The sequence below is a fragment of the Mustelus asterias genome, chromosome 11 (genome assembly GCF_964213995.1).
Source record: "Mustelus asterias chromosome 11, sMusAst1.hap1.1, whole genome shotgun sequence".
In the NCBI taxonomy this organism is placed as follows: Eukaryota; Metazoa; Chordata; class Chondrichthyes; order Carcharhiniformes; family Triakidae; genus Mustelus; species Mustelus asterias.
This window is the reverse complement of record NC_135811.1, coordinates 110769630-110791002: the sequence shown is the minus strand read 5'-3', so window position 1 is coordinate 110791002 and position 21373 is coordinate 110769630. Positions and strand designations below refer to the sequence as shown.

The 21373-nt window shown below is 47.4% G+C and overlaps 1 protein-coding gene across 4 annotated transcripts in view; it reads left to right on the top strand.

Annotated features, from left to right (window-relative positions):
- cntnap1 (contactin associated protein 1) overlaps positions 1-21373 on the top strand; it is an 80764-nt gene that overhangs the window by 46905 nt on the left and 12486 nt on the right. For all 4 annotated transcript variants that reach the window (XM_078224289.1, XM_078224294.1, XM_078224291.1 and 1 more), the window contains 3 exons: positions 10904-11131; positions 17662-17795; positions 20037-20130. In XM_078224289.1, the coding sequence (XP_078080415.1) occupies positions 10904-11131; positions 17662-17795; positions 20037-20130 (456 nt within the window). The remainder of the gene's footprint in view (positions 1-10903; positions 11132-17661; positions 17796-20036; positions 20131-21373) is intronic.

The window sequence follows — 21373 nt, the reverse complement described above, 5'->3', positions numbered from 1 at the left end:
TCTCGGGCAGTGCATTCTAGATCCTAACCTCTCAGTGAATCTGTCCATTCACATGTCACTTGTAATCCTTTTACAATCAGATTCCTCAAGATCTCGATCTTCCTGTCAATGGGAACACTTCCTTTCTATCCACCCTCCTATCCAGACTCCTCATGCTTTTGAACAACTCTATCAACTTATCCCTGTGGAGGACAGCACCAACCCTCCATTCTGCCCATCCATCTGAAGGCCCCATCCCTGGAACCACTCTTGTGAATCTTTACTCTCTTTACATCCTTCCTAAAGAGTGGAACCCAGAATCAAGCACAGTATTCCAGTTGTGGCCAGGCCAGTGTTTTATAAAAAGTCATCAAAGCCTCCTTGTTTTTGCATTCCATGTCTCAATTTGTACAGCTCAGGATCAAGATCACTTTTTAACCACTTTCTGAATCTGCCTTGCACCTTCAGTAATTCAGTAATTTATCCGCAGCTCTCTCCTTCCTGCACCACTTGGTTTATGTTAGCTTACCTTTCCTCATTTTTCCAATCAAAATAGATCACTTAACATTGTCACACGTCTCTCATCCAAACTGTCCACGTTCCCTTGAAATCCATCATCCAAACTTCATTGTACTTCCAATTTTTAGTCATTTGAAAATTTTGAATTAGTGCCCTGTGCACCCAAGTCAAACTTATAAATATACTGGACAGTAAGCGCGCTCCCACCACCAACGCATTTTTGGATTTTGGAATATTCTAGATTTTGGAATAATGTGTGAGCATGTGGCTGCATTCTATGCGCTGCCATCGGGTTTGTTTCTAGCAGAGACACAGGTACATTAGGGTGGGTGCCCCACTCAGCCTCATAATGTAGGGGAGAGTGCTGGCAATCCATCAACAATATTTAAATAAAGCAATAATGATAAGGATGTTTGGGCAGACAAGGTTAATGTGGGACTGGCAAACAGCTCCACCCACAGTATGTGTAGAGAATCACATGCTGGTGGACTGTGTAGAATCGAGTCTGAATGGACACAGCTCTGTATAGGACTATAGCTTACATTTGTATGTAATTATGGGTTAACATAAACAGCTAATTCCACTCCAGAACTCTGGGAACACATCAAAGTTGAAGTACTGAATACTTCCCAATGAGGTCATTGGACGCAGCACCTAGAAGGACAGGAATTGGTTTGATAGAAATAAGAAAATTGAGATCTGCTCCCAATCCCTGGCCCAACTAGCTAACTGAGAGAAAAAGATAGCACATCATCAAACATGCAGCACTCTTCAACGTAAACTGACTAATGTCCAAAATTACTGGTGGACCGCACTTCCAGATAAAACATACTGATACTGGCTTTTGTCAGTAGACCACCATATAAAATCCAAAACCCCCTGAGGAGCATTGATAGCAAGATACTACACACCAACAAGGAGTCAGTCCTAGATTGCTACTCAGAACACTTTGAAACACTCTCAGCACCAAGTGCATGATGCTGCCACCAGCTACATCCTAGAACAGCCTGTCAAACCCAAACTGGATAACGGCCCAATTCTGGAGGAAAGTGTGACCAACAGAATAAAGAGCAACAAAACGCCTGGGATCAATGGAATTCCATCTGAAGCCTTGAAGCATGATGTCCCTTTCCTATCTACCCAGCCCCATGAGTTTTCCATGGCCTGCTGGGAACAGGGCAGTATTCCATTGGATCTTCCTGATGCTGTGATCATCGTCTTGGACAGAAACAAGGAGAAAAGTCAGTCTGCTGCAAGTACTGCGGGATCACCCTCCTTTCTAGTGCTGGGAAGATCCTGACTGGAATATTTCTGAACAGGCTTTTACCGATCGTTGTGGAAGAAAACCTTCCAGCGAGCCAATGTGGTTTAGGAGCAAGCAGAAGCACACAGAGACTGAATTTATACTCAGACAAATAGAAAATCAGTGGCCCCTGCATCGCTTTTGTCAACTCATCAAGGCATTCGACACTACGGGCAGAGATGGACTCTGGAAAACCCTGGGATGCCACTCAGGTGCCTGATTCCAGTGAAGCAGTTTCATGAAAGTCAGTATGGACAAGTCAAACACAACAGCGACCTCTTGAATCTCTTCAGTATCACTAGTTGTGTCGACAAGGATGTGCGCTGCCCTGATCTTATTCACCATCTTCTTCAGCACAACGCTGCAACAAGCAATGGAAGAACTTGAAGAGGGAATTTACGTACTCCCAGATTGATGGAGGTCTTTTCAACCTCAGGCATATTCAGGCTCATACAGAAATGCACGAAAACCATACCCATGAACCTCTTTTCACTGGTCCACAGTCAATCAGAACCGCATTGTGTAACAACCTGTCATAGAATCATAGAATCCTACAGTGCAGAAAGAGGCCATTTGGCCCATCGAGTCTGCACCAACCACAATCCCACCCAGGCCCTATCCCTATATCCCTACATATTTACCCACGAATTCCTCTAACCTTTGCATCCTGGGACACTAAGGGGCAATTTAGAATGGCCAATCAACCTAGCCCGCACATCTTTGGACTGTGGGAGAAAACCAGAGCACCCGGAGGAAACCCTCGCAGACATAGAACATAGAACAGTACAGCGCAGAACAGGCCCTTCGGACCACGATGTTGTGCCGAACCTTTTCCGAAACCAAGATCAAGCTATCCCACTCCCTATCATTCTGGTGTGCTCCATGTGCCTATCCAATAACCGCTTGAAAGTTCCTAAAGTGTCTGATTCCACTATCACAGCAGGCAGTCCATTCCACACCCTAACCACTCTCTGAGTAAAGAACCTACATAGAACATAGAACATTACAGCGCAGAACAGGCCCTTCGGCCCACGATGTTGCACCGACCAGTTAAAAAAAAACTGTGACCCTCCAACCTAAACCAATTTCTTTTCGTCCATGAACCTATCTACGGATCTCTTAAACGCCCCCAAACTAGGCGCATTTACTACTGATGCTGGCAGGGCATTCCAATCCCTCACCACCCTCTGGGTAAAGAACCTACCCCTGACATCGGTTCTATAACTACCCCCCCTCAATTTAAAGCCATGCCCCCTCGTGCTGGATTTCTCCATCAGAGGAAAAAGGCTATCACTATCCACCCTATCTAAACCTCTAATCATCTTATATGTTTCAATAAGATCCCCTCTTAGCCGCCGCCTTTCCAGCGAAAACAATCCCAAATCCCTCAGCCTCTCCTCATAGGATCTCCCCTCCATACCAGGCAACATCCTGGTAAACCTCCTCTGCACCCTCTCCAAAGCCTCCACATCCTTCCTGTAATGTGGGGACCAGAACTGCACACAGTACTCCAAGTGCGGCCGCACCAGAGTTGTGTACAGTTGCAACATAACGCTACGACTCCTAAATTCAATCCCCCTACCAATAAACGCCAAGACACCATATGCCTTCTTAACAACCTTATCTACTTGATTCCCAACTTTCAGGGATCTATGCACACATACACCTAGATCCCTCTGCTCCTCCACACTATTCAAAGTCCTCCCGTTAGCCCTATACTCAACACATCTGTTATTCCTACCAAAGTGAATTACCTCACTCTTCTCCGCATTAAACTCCATCCGCCACCTCTCGGCCCAACTTTGCAACCTGTCTAAGTCTTCCTGCAAACTACGACACCCTTCCTCACTGTCTACCACACCACCGACTTTGGTGTCATCAGCAAATTTGCTAATCCACCCAACTATACCCTCATACCTCGTACATCCCTCCTATATCTCCCACCACGAACCCTATAGTTATGCCCCCTAGTAACAGCTACATCCACCCAAGGAAATAATCTCTCAACGTCCACTCTATCTATCCCCCTCATCATCTTATAAACCTCTATTAAGTCGCCTCTCAACCTCCTCCGCTCTAAAGAGAAAAGCCCTAGCTCCCTCAACCTTTCCTCATAAGACCTACCCTCCAAACCAGGCAGCATCCTGGTAAATCTCCTCTGCACTCTTTCCAGTGCTTCCACATCCTTTTTATAGTGAGGTGACCAGAACTGCACACAATATTCCAAATGTGATCTCACCAAGGTCCTGTACAGATGCAGCATAAGCCCACGGCTCTTAAACTCAAACCCCCTGTTAATAAATGCTAACACACTATAGGCCTTCTTCACAGCTCTATCCACTTGAGTGGCAACCTTCAGAGATCTGTGGATATGAACCCCAAGATCTCTCTGTTCCTCCACATTCCTCAGAACCCTACCTTTGACCCTGTAATCCGCATTCAAGTTTGTCCTACCAAAATGAATCACCTCGCACTTATCAGGGTTAAACTCCATCTGCCATTTTTCGGCCTAGCTCTGCATCCTATCTATGTCTCTTTGCAGCCTACAACACCCCTCCACCTCATCCACTACTCCACCAATCTTGGTGTCATCCGCAAATTTACTGATCCACCCTTCAGCCCCCTCCTCCAAGTCATTTATAAAAATCACAAATAGCAGAGGATCCAGCACTGATCCCTGTGGCACGCCGCTGGTAACTGGTCTCCAGTCTGAAAAATTTCCATCCACCACCACCCTCTGTCTTCTATGAGCTAGCCAGTTACCTATCCAATCAGCCAAATTTCCCTCTATCCCACACATCCTTACTTTCTTCATGAGCCTACCATGGGGGACCTTATCAAATGCCTTACTAAAATCCATGTATATGACATCAACTGCTCCAACTTCATCAACACACTTAGTTACCTCCTCAAAAAATTCAAGACATGGGGAGAATGTGCAAACTCCACACAGACAGTGACCCGAGCTGGGATTCAAACCCAGGTCCCTGGAGCTGTGAAGCAGCAGTGCTAACCACTGTGCTACCGTGCCGCCCAGTCAATTGGAACCGCACTGTGTAACAACCTGTCAATCAGAACCACACTGTGTAACAACCTGTCAATCAGAACCGCACTGTGTAATAACCTGTCAATCGGAACCACACTGTGTAATAACCTGTCAATCGGAACCGCACTGTGTAACAACCTGTCAATCAGAACCACACTGTGTAACAACCTGTCAATCAGAACCGCACTGTGTAACAACCTGTCAATCAGAACCACACTGTGTAACAACCTGTCAATCAGAACCGCACTGTGTAACAACCTGTCAATCAGAACCACACTGTGTAACAACCTGTCAATCAGAACCGCACTGTGTAACAACCTGTCAATCAGAACCACACTGTGTAACAACCTGTCAATCAGAACCACACTGTGTAACAACCTGTCAATCAGAACCGCACTGTGTAACAACCTGTCAATCAGAACCACACTGTGTAACAACCTGTCAATCAGAACCACACTGTGTAACAACCTGTCAATCAGAACCACACTATGTAACAACCTGTCAATCAGAACCGCACTGTGTAACAACCTGTCAATCAGAACCGCACTGTGTAACAACCTGTCAATCAGAACCACACTATGTAACAACCTGTCAATCAGAACCGCACTGTGTAACAACCTGTCAATCAGAACCGCACTGTGTAACAACCTGTCAATCAGAACCGCACTGTGTAACAACCTGTCAATCAGAACCGCACTGTGTAACAACCTGTCAATCACAACCACACTGTGTAACAACCTGTCAATCAGAACCGCACTGTGTAACAACCTGTCAATCAGAACCGCACTGTGTAACAACCTGTCAATCACAACCACACTGTGTAACAACCTGTCAATCAGAACCACACTGTGTAACAACCTGTCAATCAGAACCGCACTGTGTAACAACCTGTCAATCAGAACCACACTGTGTAACAACCTGTCAATCAGAACCACACTGTGTAACAACCTGTCAATCAGAACCACACTATGTAACAACCTGTCAATCAGAACCGCACTGTGTAACAACCTGTCAATCAGAACCGCACTGTGTAACAACCTGTCAATCAGAACCGCACTGTGTAACAACCTGTCAATCAGAACCGCACTGTGTAACAACCTGTCAATCAGAACCGCACTGTGTAACAACCTGTCAATCAGAACCACACTGTGTAACAACCTGTCAATCAGAACCGCACTGTGTAACAACCTGTCAATCAGAACCGCACTGTGTAACAACCTGTCAATCAGAACCACACTGTGTAACAACCTGTCAATCAGAACCGCACTGTGTAACAACCTGTCAATCAGAACCACACTGTGTAACAACCTGTCAATTGGAAACGCACTGTGTAACAACCTGTCAATCAGAACCACACTGTGTAACAACCTGTCAATCAGAACCGCACTGTGTAACAACCTGTCAATCAGAACCACACTATGTAACAACCTGTCAATTGGAAACGCACTGTGTAACAACCTGTCAATCAGAACCGCACTGTGTAACAACCTGTCAATCAGAACCGCACTGTGTAACAACCTGTCAATCAGAACCACACTGTGTAACAACCTGTCAATCAGAACCGCACTGTGTAACAACCTGTCAATCAGAACCGCACTGTGTAACAACCTGTCAATCAGAACCACACTGTGTAACAACCTGTCAATCAGAACCACACTGTGTAACAACCTGTCAATCAGAACCGCACTGTGTAACAACCTGTCAATCAGAACCACACTGTGTAACAACCTGTCAATTGGAAACGCACTGTGTAACAACCTGTCAATCAGAACCACACTGTGTAACAACCTGTCAATTGGAACCGCACTGTGTAACAACCTGTCAATCAGAACCACACTGTGTAACAACCTGTCAATCAGAACCACACTGTGTAACAACCTGTCAATTGGAACCGCACTGTGTAACAACCTGTCAATCAGAACCACACTGTGTAACAACCTGTCAATCAGAACCGCACTGTGTAACAACCTGTCAATCAGAACCACACTATGTAACAACCTGTCAATTGGAAACGCACTGTGTAACAACCTGTCAATCAGAACCGCACTGTGTAACAACCTGTCAATCAGAACCACACTGTGTAACAACCTGTCTATCAGAACCGCACTGTGTAACAACCTGTCAATCAGAACCGCACTGTGTAACAACCTGTCAATCAGAACCACACTGTGTAACAACCTGTCAATCAGAACCACACTGTGTAACAACCTGTCAATCAGAACCGCACTGTGTAACAACCTGTCAATCAGAACCACACTGTGTAACAACCTGTCAATCAGAACCGCACTGTGTAACAACCTGTCAATCAGAACCGCACTGTGTAACAACCTGTCAATCAGAACCGCACTGTGTAACAACCTGTCAATTGGAACCGCACTGTGTAACAACCTGTCAATCAGAACCACACTGTGTAACAACCTGTCAATCAGAACCGCACTGTGTAACAACCTGTCAATCAGAACCGCACTGTGTAACAACCTGTCAATCAGAACCACACTATGTAACAACCTGTCTCTCTGAGAAAGCAAAACTCTTCAGACAGAAAACCATTTGCATCATTTGAGGAAAACTGAACTGCTGCTTAAAGTTTAAAATTTATTTATTAGTCACAAGTAGGCTTACATTAACACTGCAATGAAGTTGCTGTAAAAATTCGCTAGTCGCCGCACTCCAGCAGCTGTTTGGGTATATTGAGAGAGAATTTAGCATGGCCAATGCGCCTAACCAGCACATCTTCCAGACTGTGGGAGGAAATCGGAGCACTCAGTGGAAACCCACGCAGGCACGGGGAGTACGTGCAGACTTCGCACAGCCAGTGACCCAAGCCAGGAATCGAACCCGAGCCTCTGGCGCTGTGACGCAGCAGTGTTAACCACTGTGCCACCGTGTCGCCCCTGCATCAGCCTGTAGAAATTATCGACCATCGAGCATTGTCATTGAGAGAAATGAGCTGAATGACGTCAGGCAATTTATCTATTTGCGGACCCTCATTCTGTTTGATGCCATCAGGGACAAGGAAATGGACATTAGGCTTTCAAAAGTAAACTGTACATTTGCAGACTCTGCAAACCGGCGTGGAGCACCTCAGAGCACAGGCTAAACTCAGAGTGTACAAAGCCAGAGTCCTTCTCATTCGTCTGTATGGTGCTGAGTCATTGGTCATGGCAGACTGGTACAAAAATTAAAATCACACGGGATTCGGGGTGGGCTGGCGAGATGGATACAGAACTGGTTTGGTCATAGAAGACAGTAACGGTGGAAGGGTCTTTTTCAGAATGGAGATCTGTAGCTAGTGGTGTTCCGCAGGGATCAGCGCTGGGACCTCTGTTGTTTGTAGTATATATAAATGATCTGGAGGAAAATGTGGGGGGTCTGATTAGTAAGTTTGTGGATGACATGAAGATTGGTGGAGTTGCTGATAGTGCCGGGGATTGTCAGAGGATACAACAGGATAGAGATAGATTGGAGACTTGGGCACAGAAATGGCAGATGGAGTTTAATCCGGACAAATGTGAGGTGATGCATTTTGGGGAATCAAATTTAGGTGTGAATTATACTGTAAATGGCAGAACCCTTCGGAACATTAACATACAGAGGGATCTGGGCGTGTGGGTCCACAGTTCCCTAAAAGTGGCAACACAGGTGGCCAAGGTGATTGCAAAGGTATATGGAATGCTTGCCTTCATCGGCCGGGCACTGAATACAGGAGTTGGGAAATCGTGTGGCAGCTATATAAAACTTTGGTTTGGCCGCATTTGGAGTATTGTGTGCAGTTCTGGTCACCACACTGGCAGAAGGACGTGGAAGCGTTGGAGAGAGTGCAAAGAAGCTTCACCAGGATGTTGTCTGGTCTTGAGGGTGTTGGCTGTGAGGAGAGGTTGAATAAACTAGGATTGTTTTTACTGGAAAGACAGAGGCTGAGGGGAGACCAGATAGAGGTCTACAAAATTCTGAGAGGCACAGACAGAGGCTTTTTTCCCAGGGTGGAGATGTCAATTACAAGGGGGGCACAGGTACAAGGTGAGAGGGGGAAAGTTTAAGGGAGATGTGCGGGGGAAGATTTTCACGCAGAGAGTGGTGGGTGCCTGGAACGCGCTGCCAGAGGAGGTGGTGGAAGCAGGCACATTAACAACATTTAAGAGGCATCTGGATGGGTCCATGAATAGGGAAAGAATTGAGGGATACGGACCAGGGAAAGGCAGATGGTTTTTTTAGTTTAGTTAGGGCATCATGATTGGCACAGGCTTGGAGAGCCTACAGCCTGATCCTGTGCTGTACTGTTCTTTGTTCTTGTCCTGTACCTGTCCCGAGGTACACTTTCTGGAAGGTTCCATCAGCGCTGCCCCCTCGGTATCTTCCAGATCCACTGGCAGGACCGCATCACAAACATTGAAGTCCTGGAAACATCAGCGTCGAGGCAGCATTCCTGCAAAGCTAACTGCATTGGATGATCACACTTCCCAGGTGGACAACAGTCACCTGCGGTGCACACAAACATTTCACAGGCTCCCTGAAGAAGTCTCTGCAACATCGACCATCGCCAGTGGGAAGCGCAGGTCACTGGTGTCTGGAGATGCCAAATTGGGAGAGCTACAGATTCACCGAGCCTGAGTGAAGAACTATCTGAAAATGGAAAACGAGGAGAAGGGTCGATCCAATTGCCCCGGCAGCGACCACATCTTCACCTGGCGTGTGGGTGGGGGGTGTGTGTTTTGAATCGTGTATGTGTGTGTGTGCATGGGGGGGGAGGGGTGGAGGGACTGATTACAAAGGGACTGGTTGTATGAGACATTTTTTCCATCCTCAAAATCCTTCCTGAAACATTTGAAACATCCTCTTTGACTTCCTCCTTTTCTATCTTTTCCTGCTTGGTCCATAAAACACCAATAGTGCAGAAAGAGGCCATTCGGCCCAACAAGTCTGCACCAACTCTTTGAAAGCATATCTTTGAAAGCCCACCCCTTCCACCCTATCCCTGTAACCTTGTGCATTTAGCATGGTCAATCCACCTAACCTTCACATCTTTGGACTATGGGAGGAAACCGGAATATCCGGAGGAAACCCAAAGGGGAGACTCTGCACAGATGGTGACCCAAGCCAGGAATTGAACCCAGGTCGCTGGCGCTGTGAGGCAGCAGTGCTAACCCCTGTGCTGCTTGGATACATTAGAGGCATTTGTACTTGACAAAGGCCATTAAAGTAGTGCTGAGATTTTTCATTAACCATTAGGACCTTGCTGGATTGCAAGTCTGCTCAAATAAAAAACTCTACGACACTTAGATTTCAAGCAGTGATCCGATTGGCGAAGCTCTGGGAAAATCCAGTGTAAAGTTCCACCTGTCCGGGATATATCCCTTCACCCTTGATCAATTGTAAAGGTGATGAGTGGTTTTGTCACCGAGACCCAGAGTAATGCTCTGGGGAACTGGGTTCATATCCCACCACCGCAGAGGGTAAAATTTGAATTCAATAAAAATCTGGAATTAAAAGTCTAAAGATGACCATGAGATCCTTGTTGATTGTTGTAAAAACCCATCTGCTTCACTAATGTCCTTTAGGGAAGGAAATCTGCCGTCCTTACCCGGTCTGGCCGACACGTGACTCCACAGCCGCAGCAATGTGGTTGACTCTCAACTGCCCTTTGAAATAGCTGAGCGAGACTCTCAGCTCAAGGGCAACTGGGGATGGACAATAAACGCTGGCCCGGCCACACTTTGTTTTTAAAGTTTATTTATTAGTCACAATTAACACTGCAATGAAGTTACTGTGAAATTCCCCGTGTCGCCACACTCTGGCATCTGTTTGGGTCAATGCACCTGACCAGCATGTCTTTCAGACTGGGAGGAAACCGGAGCACCCGGAGGAAACCCATGCAGACACGGGGAGAATGTGCAGACTCCGCACAGACAGTGACCCAAGCCGGGAATCGAACCCGGCTCCCTGGCGCTGTGAGGCAGCAGTGCTAACCACTGTGCCACCCACCCATGAATGAATCAAATAGTTAATGCTGTGAAGATCACTGCGGTTCACCCTGATTGTGATCTCTTTGTTCCCAGTTATTGGTGGATATTTTGAACCCGGAACCTACATTCGTTATGGTTTCCAGTCGCCATTTACAGCAGCAGCAAGCGCCTTCGCAAATATGATGGTTCCAGTGAATCGTGATTTTAACTCGACCAGTGAGGAGATTGTCTTCAGTTTCAAAACATCGCAGCCACCGAGTGTCCTCATGTACATCAGCTCCTACTCCAGAGATTATCTCGCAGTGATAATCAAACATGATGGTAAGCACAAACATCATCATGTCAATGTAGTTCGCACGTAGTAACACATCTTCCAATCGTAACATCCCGGGGGTTACCATTGACCAGTAACTGAACTGGACCCAACCATATAAATATTGTGACTACCAGAGCAGGTCAGAGGCTGGGAATCCTGTGGAGAGTAACTCACCTCCTGATTCCCCAAAGCCTGTCCACCATCTACAAGGCACAAATCAGGAGTGTGATGGGGGAATATTCCCCACTCGCCTGGATGGGTGCAGCTCCAAAAACACTCAAGAAGCTCGACACATCCAGGACAAAGCAGCCTGCTTGATTGCTCCCCCTTCCACAAACATCCACTCCCTCCCCCCCACCCCCACTGACAAACAGTAGCTGCTGTGTGTACCATCCACAAGATGCACTGCAGGAACTCACCAAGGCTCCTTAGGAGCAACTTCCAAACCCACAAACTCTACCACCTAGAAAGACAAGGGCAGCAGATACCTGGGAACACCACCACCTGCAAGTTCCCCTCCAAGTCAGTCACCAGCCTGACTTGGAAATATATCGCCATTCCGTCACTGTCACTGGGTCAAAGTCCTGGAGCTCCTCCGAATTGTACATACAAGTTTACACGATCAGACCTATGTTGATGCAGGTACTCGCGTGTTAATACTTGCATGAATATTCCGATGAATTAACACATTTTGGTGAATTCGGTCGTCTCTTTTCCGTTCAATTGATGTGAAAGATATTGGTCACAGTGAAAATCGACCAATTAAATCAGTCAATGTTAAAATGACTCTAGTGACAGGTTTACACTGATACTTCCTCCTCGAAACAGTTGACGATAGAATTTCCTCACCAGCACTGAACCCCAGCTGCCTGAATGCGGCCTCCATTTCTGGTACATGAATCAACCGATTTCTGGGATTAAGGGCTTATCTAGGTTGGACCTGTGTCAGAGTTCAGAAGATTGAGAGGTGATCCTGAGGGAACTTTATAGGGTCGATGCTGGGAGGTGTTTCCCCTTGTGAGAGAACATAAGAACATAAGAACATAAGAAATAGGAGCAGGAGTAGGCCATCTGGCCCTTCGAGCCTGCCCCGCCATTCAACAAGATCATGGCTGATCTGAAGCGAATCAGTTCCACTTACCCGCCTGCTCCCCATATCCCCTAATTCCCTTATCGATCAGAAAACTATCTACCCGTGATTTAAACATATTCAACGAGGAAGCCTCCACCACTTCAATGGGCAGAGAATTCCAGAGATTCACTACCCTCTGAGAGAAGAAGTTCCCCCTCAACTCTGTTCTGAACCGGCCCCCCCTTATTTTGAGGCTGTGCCCTCTAGTTCTGGTTTCCCTTCTAAGTGGAAAGAATCTCTCCACCTCTACCCTATCCAGCCCCTTCATTACCTTATATGTCTCTATAAGATCACCCCTCATCCTTCTAAACTCCAACGAGTACAGACCCAATCTGTTTAATCTCTCCTCATAAGCTACACCCCTCATCTCCGCTATCAACCTGGTGAACCTTCTCTGCACTCCCTCCAAGGCCAATATATCCTTTCGCAAATAAGGGGACCAAAACTGCACACAGTACTCCAGTTGCGGCCTCACCAGTGCCTTGTACAGTTGCAGCAAGACCTCCCTGCTTTTATATTCTATCCCCCTCGCGATAAAGGCCAACATTCCATTCGCCTTCTTGATCACCTGCTGCACCTGCAGACTGAGTTTTTGCGATTCGTGCACAAGGACCCCCAGGTCCCTCTGCACAGTCGCACGATGTAATTTTTCTCCATTTAAATAATATTCCAATTTACTATTATTTCTTCCAAAGTGGATAACCTCACATTTGCTAACGTTATATTCCATCTGCCAGATCCTCGCCCACTCGCTCAGCCTATCCAAATCTCTCTGCAGACTTTCCGCGTCCTCCACGCAATTCGCTTTCCCACTCACCTTCGTGTCATCAGCAAACTTGAATACCCTAGATTCAGTCCCCTCCTCCAGATCATCTATGTAAATGGTAAACAATTGAGGCCCCAGCACCGATCCCTGCGGCACGCCACTGGTCACCAACTGCCAACCAGAAAAGCACCCATTTATCCCAACTCTCTGCTTCCTGTTAGATAGCCAATCCCCAATCCACGCCAACACTTTACCCCTAACTCCGTGTACCCCAATCGTCTGCAGCAACCTTTTGTGAGGCACCTTATTGAACGCCTTCTGGAAATCTAAAAACACCACATCCACCGGTTTCCCTCTGTCAACCGCACTAGTGACATCTTCATAAAAGTCCAGTAGATTCGTCAAATAACTTTCCCTTCATGAATCCATGCTGCGTCTGCTTGATCGAACCATTCTTATTCAGGTGCTCTGTTATTTCTTCTTTAATAATGGACTCTCGCATCTTCCCAACTAAGGACGTTAAGATAACCGGCCTGTAGTTACCCGCCTTTTGTCTACTTCCTTTTTTAAACAGCGGCGTAACAGTAGCTGTTTTCCAGTCAGCCGGCACTACCCCAGAGTCCAGCGAATTTTGATAAATAACCACTAACGTATCTGCTATTACCTCAGCCATTTCTTTCAGTACCCTGGGATGCATTCCATCCGGGCCCGGGGACTTGTCTACCTTCAGTCCTATTAGTCTACCAAGCACCACCTCCTTAGTAACAGTAATTGTATTAAGGACCTCCCCTCCCACCAACTCTCGATCTCTAATATTCGGCAAACTATTTGTGTCTTCCACCGTGAAGACCGACACAAAGAACTTATTTAACGTCTCAGCCATTTCCTCGTTTTCCACTATTAAATCCCCCCTCTCATCTTCCAAGGGTCCAACATTCACTCTAGCCACTCTATTCCTTTTTGATCATCTAGAGAAGTTTATTATGATCAAAAGTAGTCAGCACGGCTTTGTCAGGGGCAGGTCGTGCCTTACGAGCCTGGTTGAGTTCTTTGAAAATGTGACCAAGCACATTGACGAAGGAAGAGCGGTGGATGTGGTCTATATGGACTTCAGCAAAGCGTTCGATAAGGTCCCCCATGCAAGACTTCTTGAGAAAGTGAGAGGGCATGGGATCCAAGGGGCTGTTGCCTTGTGGATCCAGAACTGGCTTGCCTGCAGAAGGCAGAGAGTGGCTGTGGAGGGGTCTTTCTCTGCATGGAGGTCAGTGACCAGTGGAGTGCCCCAGGGATCTGTTCTGGGACCCTTGCTGTTTGTCATTTTCATAAATGACCTGGATGAGGAAGTGGAGGGATGGGTTGGTAAGTTTGCTGACGACACCAAGGTAGGTGGTGTTGTGGATAGTTTGGAGGGATGTCAGAAGTTGCAGCGAGACATAGATAGAATGCAAGACTGGGCGGAGAAGTGGCAGATGGACTTCAACCCGGATAAGTGTGTAGTGATCCATTTTGGCAGATCCAATGGGATGGAGCAGCAGTATAAAATGAAGGGTACCATTCTTAGCAGTGTAGAGGATCAGAAGGACCTTGGGGTCCGGGTCCATAGGACTCTTAAATCGGCCTCGCAGGTGGAGGATGCGGTCAAGAAGGCGTATGGCGTACTAGCCTTCATTAATCGAGGGATTGAGTTTAGGAGTCGGGAGATAATGCTGCAGCTTTATAGGACCCTGGTTAGACCCCACTTGGAGTACTGCGCGCAGTTCTGGTCACCTCATTACAGGAAAGATGTTGAAGCCATTGAAAGGGTGCAGAGGAGATTTACAAGGATGTTGCCTGGATTGGGGGGCATGCCTTATGAGGATAGGTTGAGGGAGCTTGGTCTCTTCTCCCTGGAGAGACGAAGGATGAGAGGTGACCTGATAGAGGTTTACAAGATGTTGAGGGGTCTGGATAGGGTGGACTCTCAGAGGCTATTTCCAAGGGCTGAAATGGTTGCTACGAGAGGACACAGGTTTAAGGTGCTGGGGGGTAGGTACAGGGGGGATGTCAGGGGTAAGTTTTTCACTCAGAGGGTGGTGGGTGAGTGGAATCGGCTGACGTCGGTGGTGGTGGAGGCAAACTCGTTGGGGTCTTTTAAGAGACTTCTGGATGAGTACATGGGATTTAATGGGATTGAGGGCTATAGATAGGCCTAGAGGTGGGGATGTGATCGGCGCAACTTGTGGGCCGAAGGGCCTGTTTGTGCTGTGGCTTTCTATGTTCTATGTTCTATATACTTGTAAAAACTTTTACTATCATTTTTTATATTTTGAGCTAGTTTAGTTTCATAATCTATCTTTCCTTTCTTAATCGCTTTCTTAGTCGTTCTTTGTTTTTCTTTAAAGCTTTCCCAATCCACTAATTCTCCACTATTTTTGGCCACTCTGTACGCATCTGATTTTATTTTAATACTCTCCTTTATTTCCTTCGTTATCCACGTCCGGTTATCCTTTTTCTTACAGTCCTTCTTTATCACCGGAATATATGTTTGCTGAGTACTTTAAAAAATCTCCTTAAAAATCCTCCACTGTTCCTCAGCTGTCCTACCTACCAGTCTGCTCGCCCAGTCTACATTAGCCAATTCCACCCTCATCCTATCGTACTCCCCTCTGTTCAAGCAGAGGACACTGGTTTGGGACCCTACTTTCTCACCCTCCATCTGTATCAGAAATTCCACCATGTTATGATCACTCATCCCAAGAGGATCCTTCACAAGAAGATCCTTAATCCTACCTGTCTCATTGCACAGAACCAGATCCAAGATAGCTCGCTCTCGCGTAGGTTCTGTAACATACTGTTCAATGAAACAATCCCGACAGCATTCCAAGAACTCTTCCTCAAGCCCTCCACGTCCAATTTGAGTCGACCAATCAATATGTAGGTTAAAATCCCCCATGATAATTGCCGTTCCACTTTTGCACGCATCCATTATTTGCTTGTTTATAGCCCTCCCCACCTCTAAGTTATTATTTGGGGGCCTATAGACCACGCCTACCAGTGTCTTTCTCCCCCTACTATTCCTTATCTCCACCCACAACGATTCCACGTTTTGCTCCTTGGAGCCTATGTCGTCTCTCACTACCGTCCTGATATTATCCTTTATTAACAAAGCTACCCCACCTCCTTTTTCTACCTGTCTATCCTTCCTAAATGCCTGATAACCCTGTATATTCAGTTCCCAGTCCCGGTCACCCTGCAACCACGAGAGAGACTAGAACATACCAAATAAGAGCTGCCGTAGGCCATTCAGCCCCTCGAGCCTGCTCCGTCCGCCATTTATTAAAATCACAGTTGATTGGTTTGTGTTTTGAATTCCACATTCCTTTGATTCTTGTTAGGTAAAGGAATCAATCTGAGGGTGGCACAGTGGTTAGCACTGCTGCCTCACAGCGCCAGGGACCTAGGTTCAATTCCAGCCTTGGGTCACTGTCTGGAGTTTGCACATTCTCCCCGTGTCAGTGTGAGTTTCCTCCGGGTGCTCCGGTTTCCTCCCACATTCCACAGATGTGCAGGTTAGGTTGATTGGCCATGATAAATTGCCCCTGAGTTTCAGGGCATTAGTAGGGTCAATACATGGGATTACAGGGATATGGCCTGGGTGGGATTGTTATCGGTGCAGGCTCAATGGGCCAAATGGCCTCCTTCTGCACTGTAGGGATTCTATGAAAATTCCACCTTAAAATTATTCAATGACCCCACCCCCAGTGCCTTCTGAGACAGAATGCTCCATAATCTGGAAGAAAACAGCTCTCCTCCTCTGTCCTAAAAAGACTCTCTCTTGTGGTGAGTCCCACTTCAGGACTCACCACAAGAGGAGAGATCCTGTCCATGTTCACCTTGTCGAGATCATTCAGGATTTTATACACTTCAACCAAGTCGCCCCTCACTCTCTGAAGTCCAATGGAAAGCAGCACAGCCTGGCCAACATATCCTGATAGGATAACCCTCTCATTCCTGAATCCAGTAACCTCCTCTGAACCGCCTCCAGTTATATCCTTCCTCAACTAAGGAACTGCACACAGTATTCCGGACTGTGGTTTCATTATCCCCCTGTATAATATCCTTACCTTTATGGAGAATTTCTCTCGTAATCAAGGATAGCATTCCATTAGCTTTCTGAATTAATAATTAAGATAATTAATTAATACCTGCATACTAATCTTCTGTGAATCATGCAATTCTGTAGTCATTCTCCGCTAGGGGACACAGTTTAAAAATAAGACGTTTCCCGTTTAAGGCTAAGATGTGAATTATTTTCTCTGAGGGTCGTTAGACTGAAACTCTTTCTCAGAGTTCAGTGGAGACTTGGTCATCCAGTTAGATAGCTTCTTGATTGACAAGGGAGTCATAGAGAAGAGGAACAGGCAGAAAGTAGGATTAAGCAGACCAGTCATGGTCTTATCAAATGGCAGAGGAGTCCTGAGGGGCCAAATGGCCCACACTTACTGTTCTGAGCTCCAGTGGTTGTTGGATGGCCTTGGATGAAGTCATTGCCCCGCTGCATCTATCTCCTGATTTCTCATTTTTTAATTAATTTTTTTCTATCCAGCTGTCTAATATAAAGAATCTTTGCAATCAGCTTGTTGGCATTTTCTTTACAGGGAGTTTGGTACTTCGATACCAGCTTGGCTCCTTTGCTAATCCCTACACCAGGATCCTGGTAAAGGAAAATGTGGCAGATGGCAAAGCGCATTGGGTTAACATCACCAGACAAGACAGGGATGTATACACACAGGTACTGTACCCGGATCCAACCCAGAGCAAATACAGGTACTGCACCCGGATCCAACCCAGAGCTAACACAGGTACTGTACCCGGATCCAACCCACTGCAAATACAGGTACTGTACCCGGATCCAACCCAGAGCAAATACAGGTGCTGCACCTGGATCAAACCCGGAGCAAATACAGGTACTGTACCCGGATCCAACCCAGAGCAAATACAGGTACTGTACCCGGATCCAACCCAGAGCAAATACAGGTACTGTACCCGGATCCAACCCACTGCAAATGCAGGTGCTGCACCTGGATCAAACCCGGAGCAAATACAGGTGCTGTACCTGGATCAAACCCGGAGCAAATACAGGTGCTGCACCTGGATCAAACCCGGAGCAAATACAGGTACTGTACCTGGATCGAACCCAGAGCAAATACAGGTGCTGCACCTGGATCAAACCCAGAGCAAATACAGGTACTGTACCCGGATCCAACCCGGAGCAAATACAGGTGCTGTACCTGGATCAAACCCGGAGCAAATACAGGTGCTGCACCTGGATCAAACCCGGAGCAAATACAGGTACTGTACCTGGATCGAACCCAGAGCAAATACAGGTGCTGCACCTGGATCAAACCCAGAGCAAATACAGGTACTGTACCCGGATCCAACCCGGAGCAAATACAGGTACTGTACCTGGATCGAACCCAGAGCAAATACAGGTACTGTACCCGGATCCAACCCGGAGTAAATACAGGTACTGTACCCGGATCCAACCCAGAGCAAATACAGGTGCTGCACCTGGATCAAACCCAGAGCAAATACAGGTACTGTACCCGGATCCAACCCGGAGTAAATAGGGCGGCACGGTAGCACAGTGGTTAGCACTGCTGCTTCACAGCTCCAGGGTCCCGGGTTCGATTCCCGGCTCGGGTCACTGTCTGTGTGGAGTTTGCACATTCTCCTCGTGTCTGCGTGGGTTTCCTCCGGGTGCTCCGGTTTCCTCCCACAGTCCAAAGATGTGCGGGTTAGGTTGATTGGCCAGGTTAAAAATTGCCACTTAGAGTCCTGGGATGCGTAGGTTAGAGGGATTAGTGGGTAAAATATGTGGGGGTAGGGCCTGGGTGGGATTGTGGTCGGTGCAGACTCGATGGGCCGAATGGCCTCTTTCTGCACTGTAGGGTTTCTATGATTTCTATGAGGTGCTGCACCTGGATCAAACCCGGAGCAAATACAGGTACTGTACCCGGATTAAACCCGGAGAGAACCCGGAGCAAATACAGGTGCTGCACCTGGATCAAACCCGGAGCAAATACAGGTACTGTACCCGGATTAAACCCAGAGAGAACCCGGAGCAAATACAGGTGCTGCACCTGGATCAAACCCGGAGCAAATACAGGTACTGTACCCGGATTAAACCCGGAGCAAATACAGGTGCTGCACCCGGATCAAAGCCGGATCAAACCTAGTTGTCACAAAAGGCTGGATTACGGTTGCACACCTTCAGACAGTGACTGGATCATTAAACTGGCCGTGATTGCTGGGTCTTAGTGCCCAGAAGTGAAAGAACCAGCATGTAAAAATGACCACTGTGTTGGCATTGACAGCCAGTTAGAGCGACCGCCGCACTGTACATGTGGAGGCCAATAGTGGGATCGTGCGGTCCCCCCTCCCGGTGGGATCGTGCGGTCCCCCCTCCCGGTGGGATTTACCAATACTACCATAGTCGATGGACGTTGGCTAGCTGGCCACAGCCTTGTCTTCACACTGAAGACACTCTCCATCGTATTGCGTGGCTCTATTAGTATGTTAAACATGTTAGATTCAGAACAGATCGAGCAGCTCAAAACAGGTGAGTTCTTTACAACAACAATCTGTAACCTCCTGGCCCCCAATATCCCCCATTCTGCCATTACCATCAAGCCACGAGATCCACCCTGGGTCAATGTGCCAGAGGGCATGCTGGGAGCATGTCAACCTGGTGAAGCTACGGCGTGAGTCATCCAAACCCACTCCCCAAACTCCCCCATGCACACTCCCCTCATCATGTGCCCCACCAGATACTCCCCCCCCCCCCCCCCCCCCCCCCCACCAAGCCATCAGCCCCGCCCCCCCAGCCACCAACCATGCCCCCCTGCCCCATAGACACTCCCCTCCTCCCATGGGACTGAGTTGCAGAAGTTGCTTCCCCCTGCTGGTTGGACATGGTAGTGTCTGACTGTTGCAGTTTTAAAACTTTGCCTCTCATCTGCTTTTTCTCCAGGTGGACGAGTTTCCGATTGTCAGAAATCAGATTTCTCTGTGGGGAGATAAGAATTTTGATTCTCCAAGATCCCTCTTCCTGGGTCGAGTGATGGGTGAGGTTATAACTTTCTGCAGTTTCTCTGCTTCTTGGCTGTCTTGTCTGGAGACAATACACATCTTTTTAGCCTGTCTTGATGCTCTCTCCACTCACGTTGTTTTGTTTCTTAAAGACTTGATTAGTTGTAAGTCTTCGCATTCCAACCATTATTCATGTAAATTGAGTTTGTGTCTTTATAAGCTCTGTTTGTGAACAGAATTCCCACTCACCTGAAGAAGGGGCTTGGAGCTCCGAAAGCTTGTGTGGCTTTTGCTACCAAATAAATCTGTTGGACTTTAACCTGGTGTTGTTAAACTTCTTACTGTGTTTGCCCCAGTCCAATGCCGGCATCTCCACATCTTGTTCCTATTGCAGCTCTCTCTGTCCGGTTCTTTTATATTCCTGTGTCCAATAATCACCAAGCCAGGAGGCAGCTTCCACAGAGACCAGGTCTCACTCTCTGCATCACACCCGCAGTCTGCATTGCCGACAAGACTCCACTTGTGCCAAGTGCCTGCAGGAAGACCTTGGGCAGTGTGGGAATGGCTGTGGAATGCCGGCAGGTTGAAGCCGGGTGGGCGGACTGTGGGATCTGTGACAAGGAAGTGATTTTTAATGGTGTTGATTCCATTCCTGCTGCCACAGACCCTCTGCTGTTACTCCTTGGCACAGAGACCTTAGCCACACAGACTGGCGTGATGGCGGGGGAGGGAAGGAGACTGGGTGGGCAGAATGCGGGGGGGCAGCAGGGGAGCAGCTGAATGGGTCTGTGTGCAGCAGTGAGTTTGGGTTGCTATAAACCTTCTCCAGGACTTTCTTGCTGCACTAAGACTGCGTGAATCTTGCAAGCAGCTCCTTCCATTTTGCATTTATATTCTTTGTATATTTCTAGATTTTGTATTGTTTATTTTGTGAGAATGTTTAAATTGTTCTTCTTCATTAAAATGATTACTCAGGTCATCAAAATCCTGCCACACTCCAAAACTGTACACAGCATCTAGGCTGTCGCATTGTCAGAGGGTCAGTGCTAAGGGAGTGCAGCACTGTCAGAGGGTCAGTTCTGAGGGAGTGCTGCACTGTCAGAGGGTCAGTGCTGAGGGAGTGCCGCACTGTCAGAGGGTCAGTACTGAGGGAGTGCCGCACTGTCAGAGGGTCAGTACTGAGGGAGTGCCACACTGTCAGAGGGTCAGTACTGAGGGAGTGCCGCACTGTCAGAGGGTCAGTGCTGAGGGAGTGCAGCACTGTCAGAGGGTCAGTGC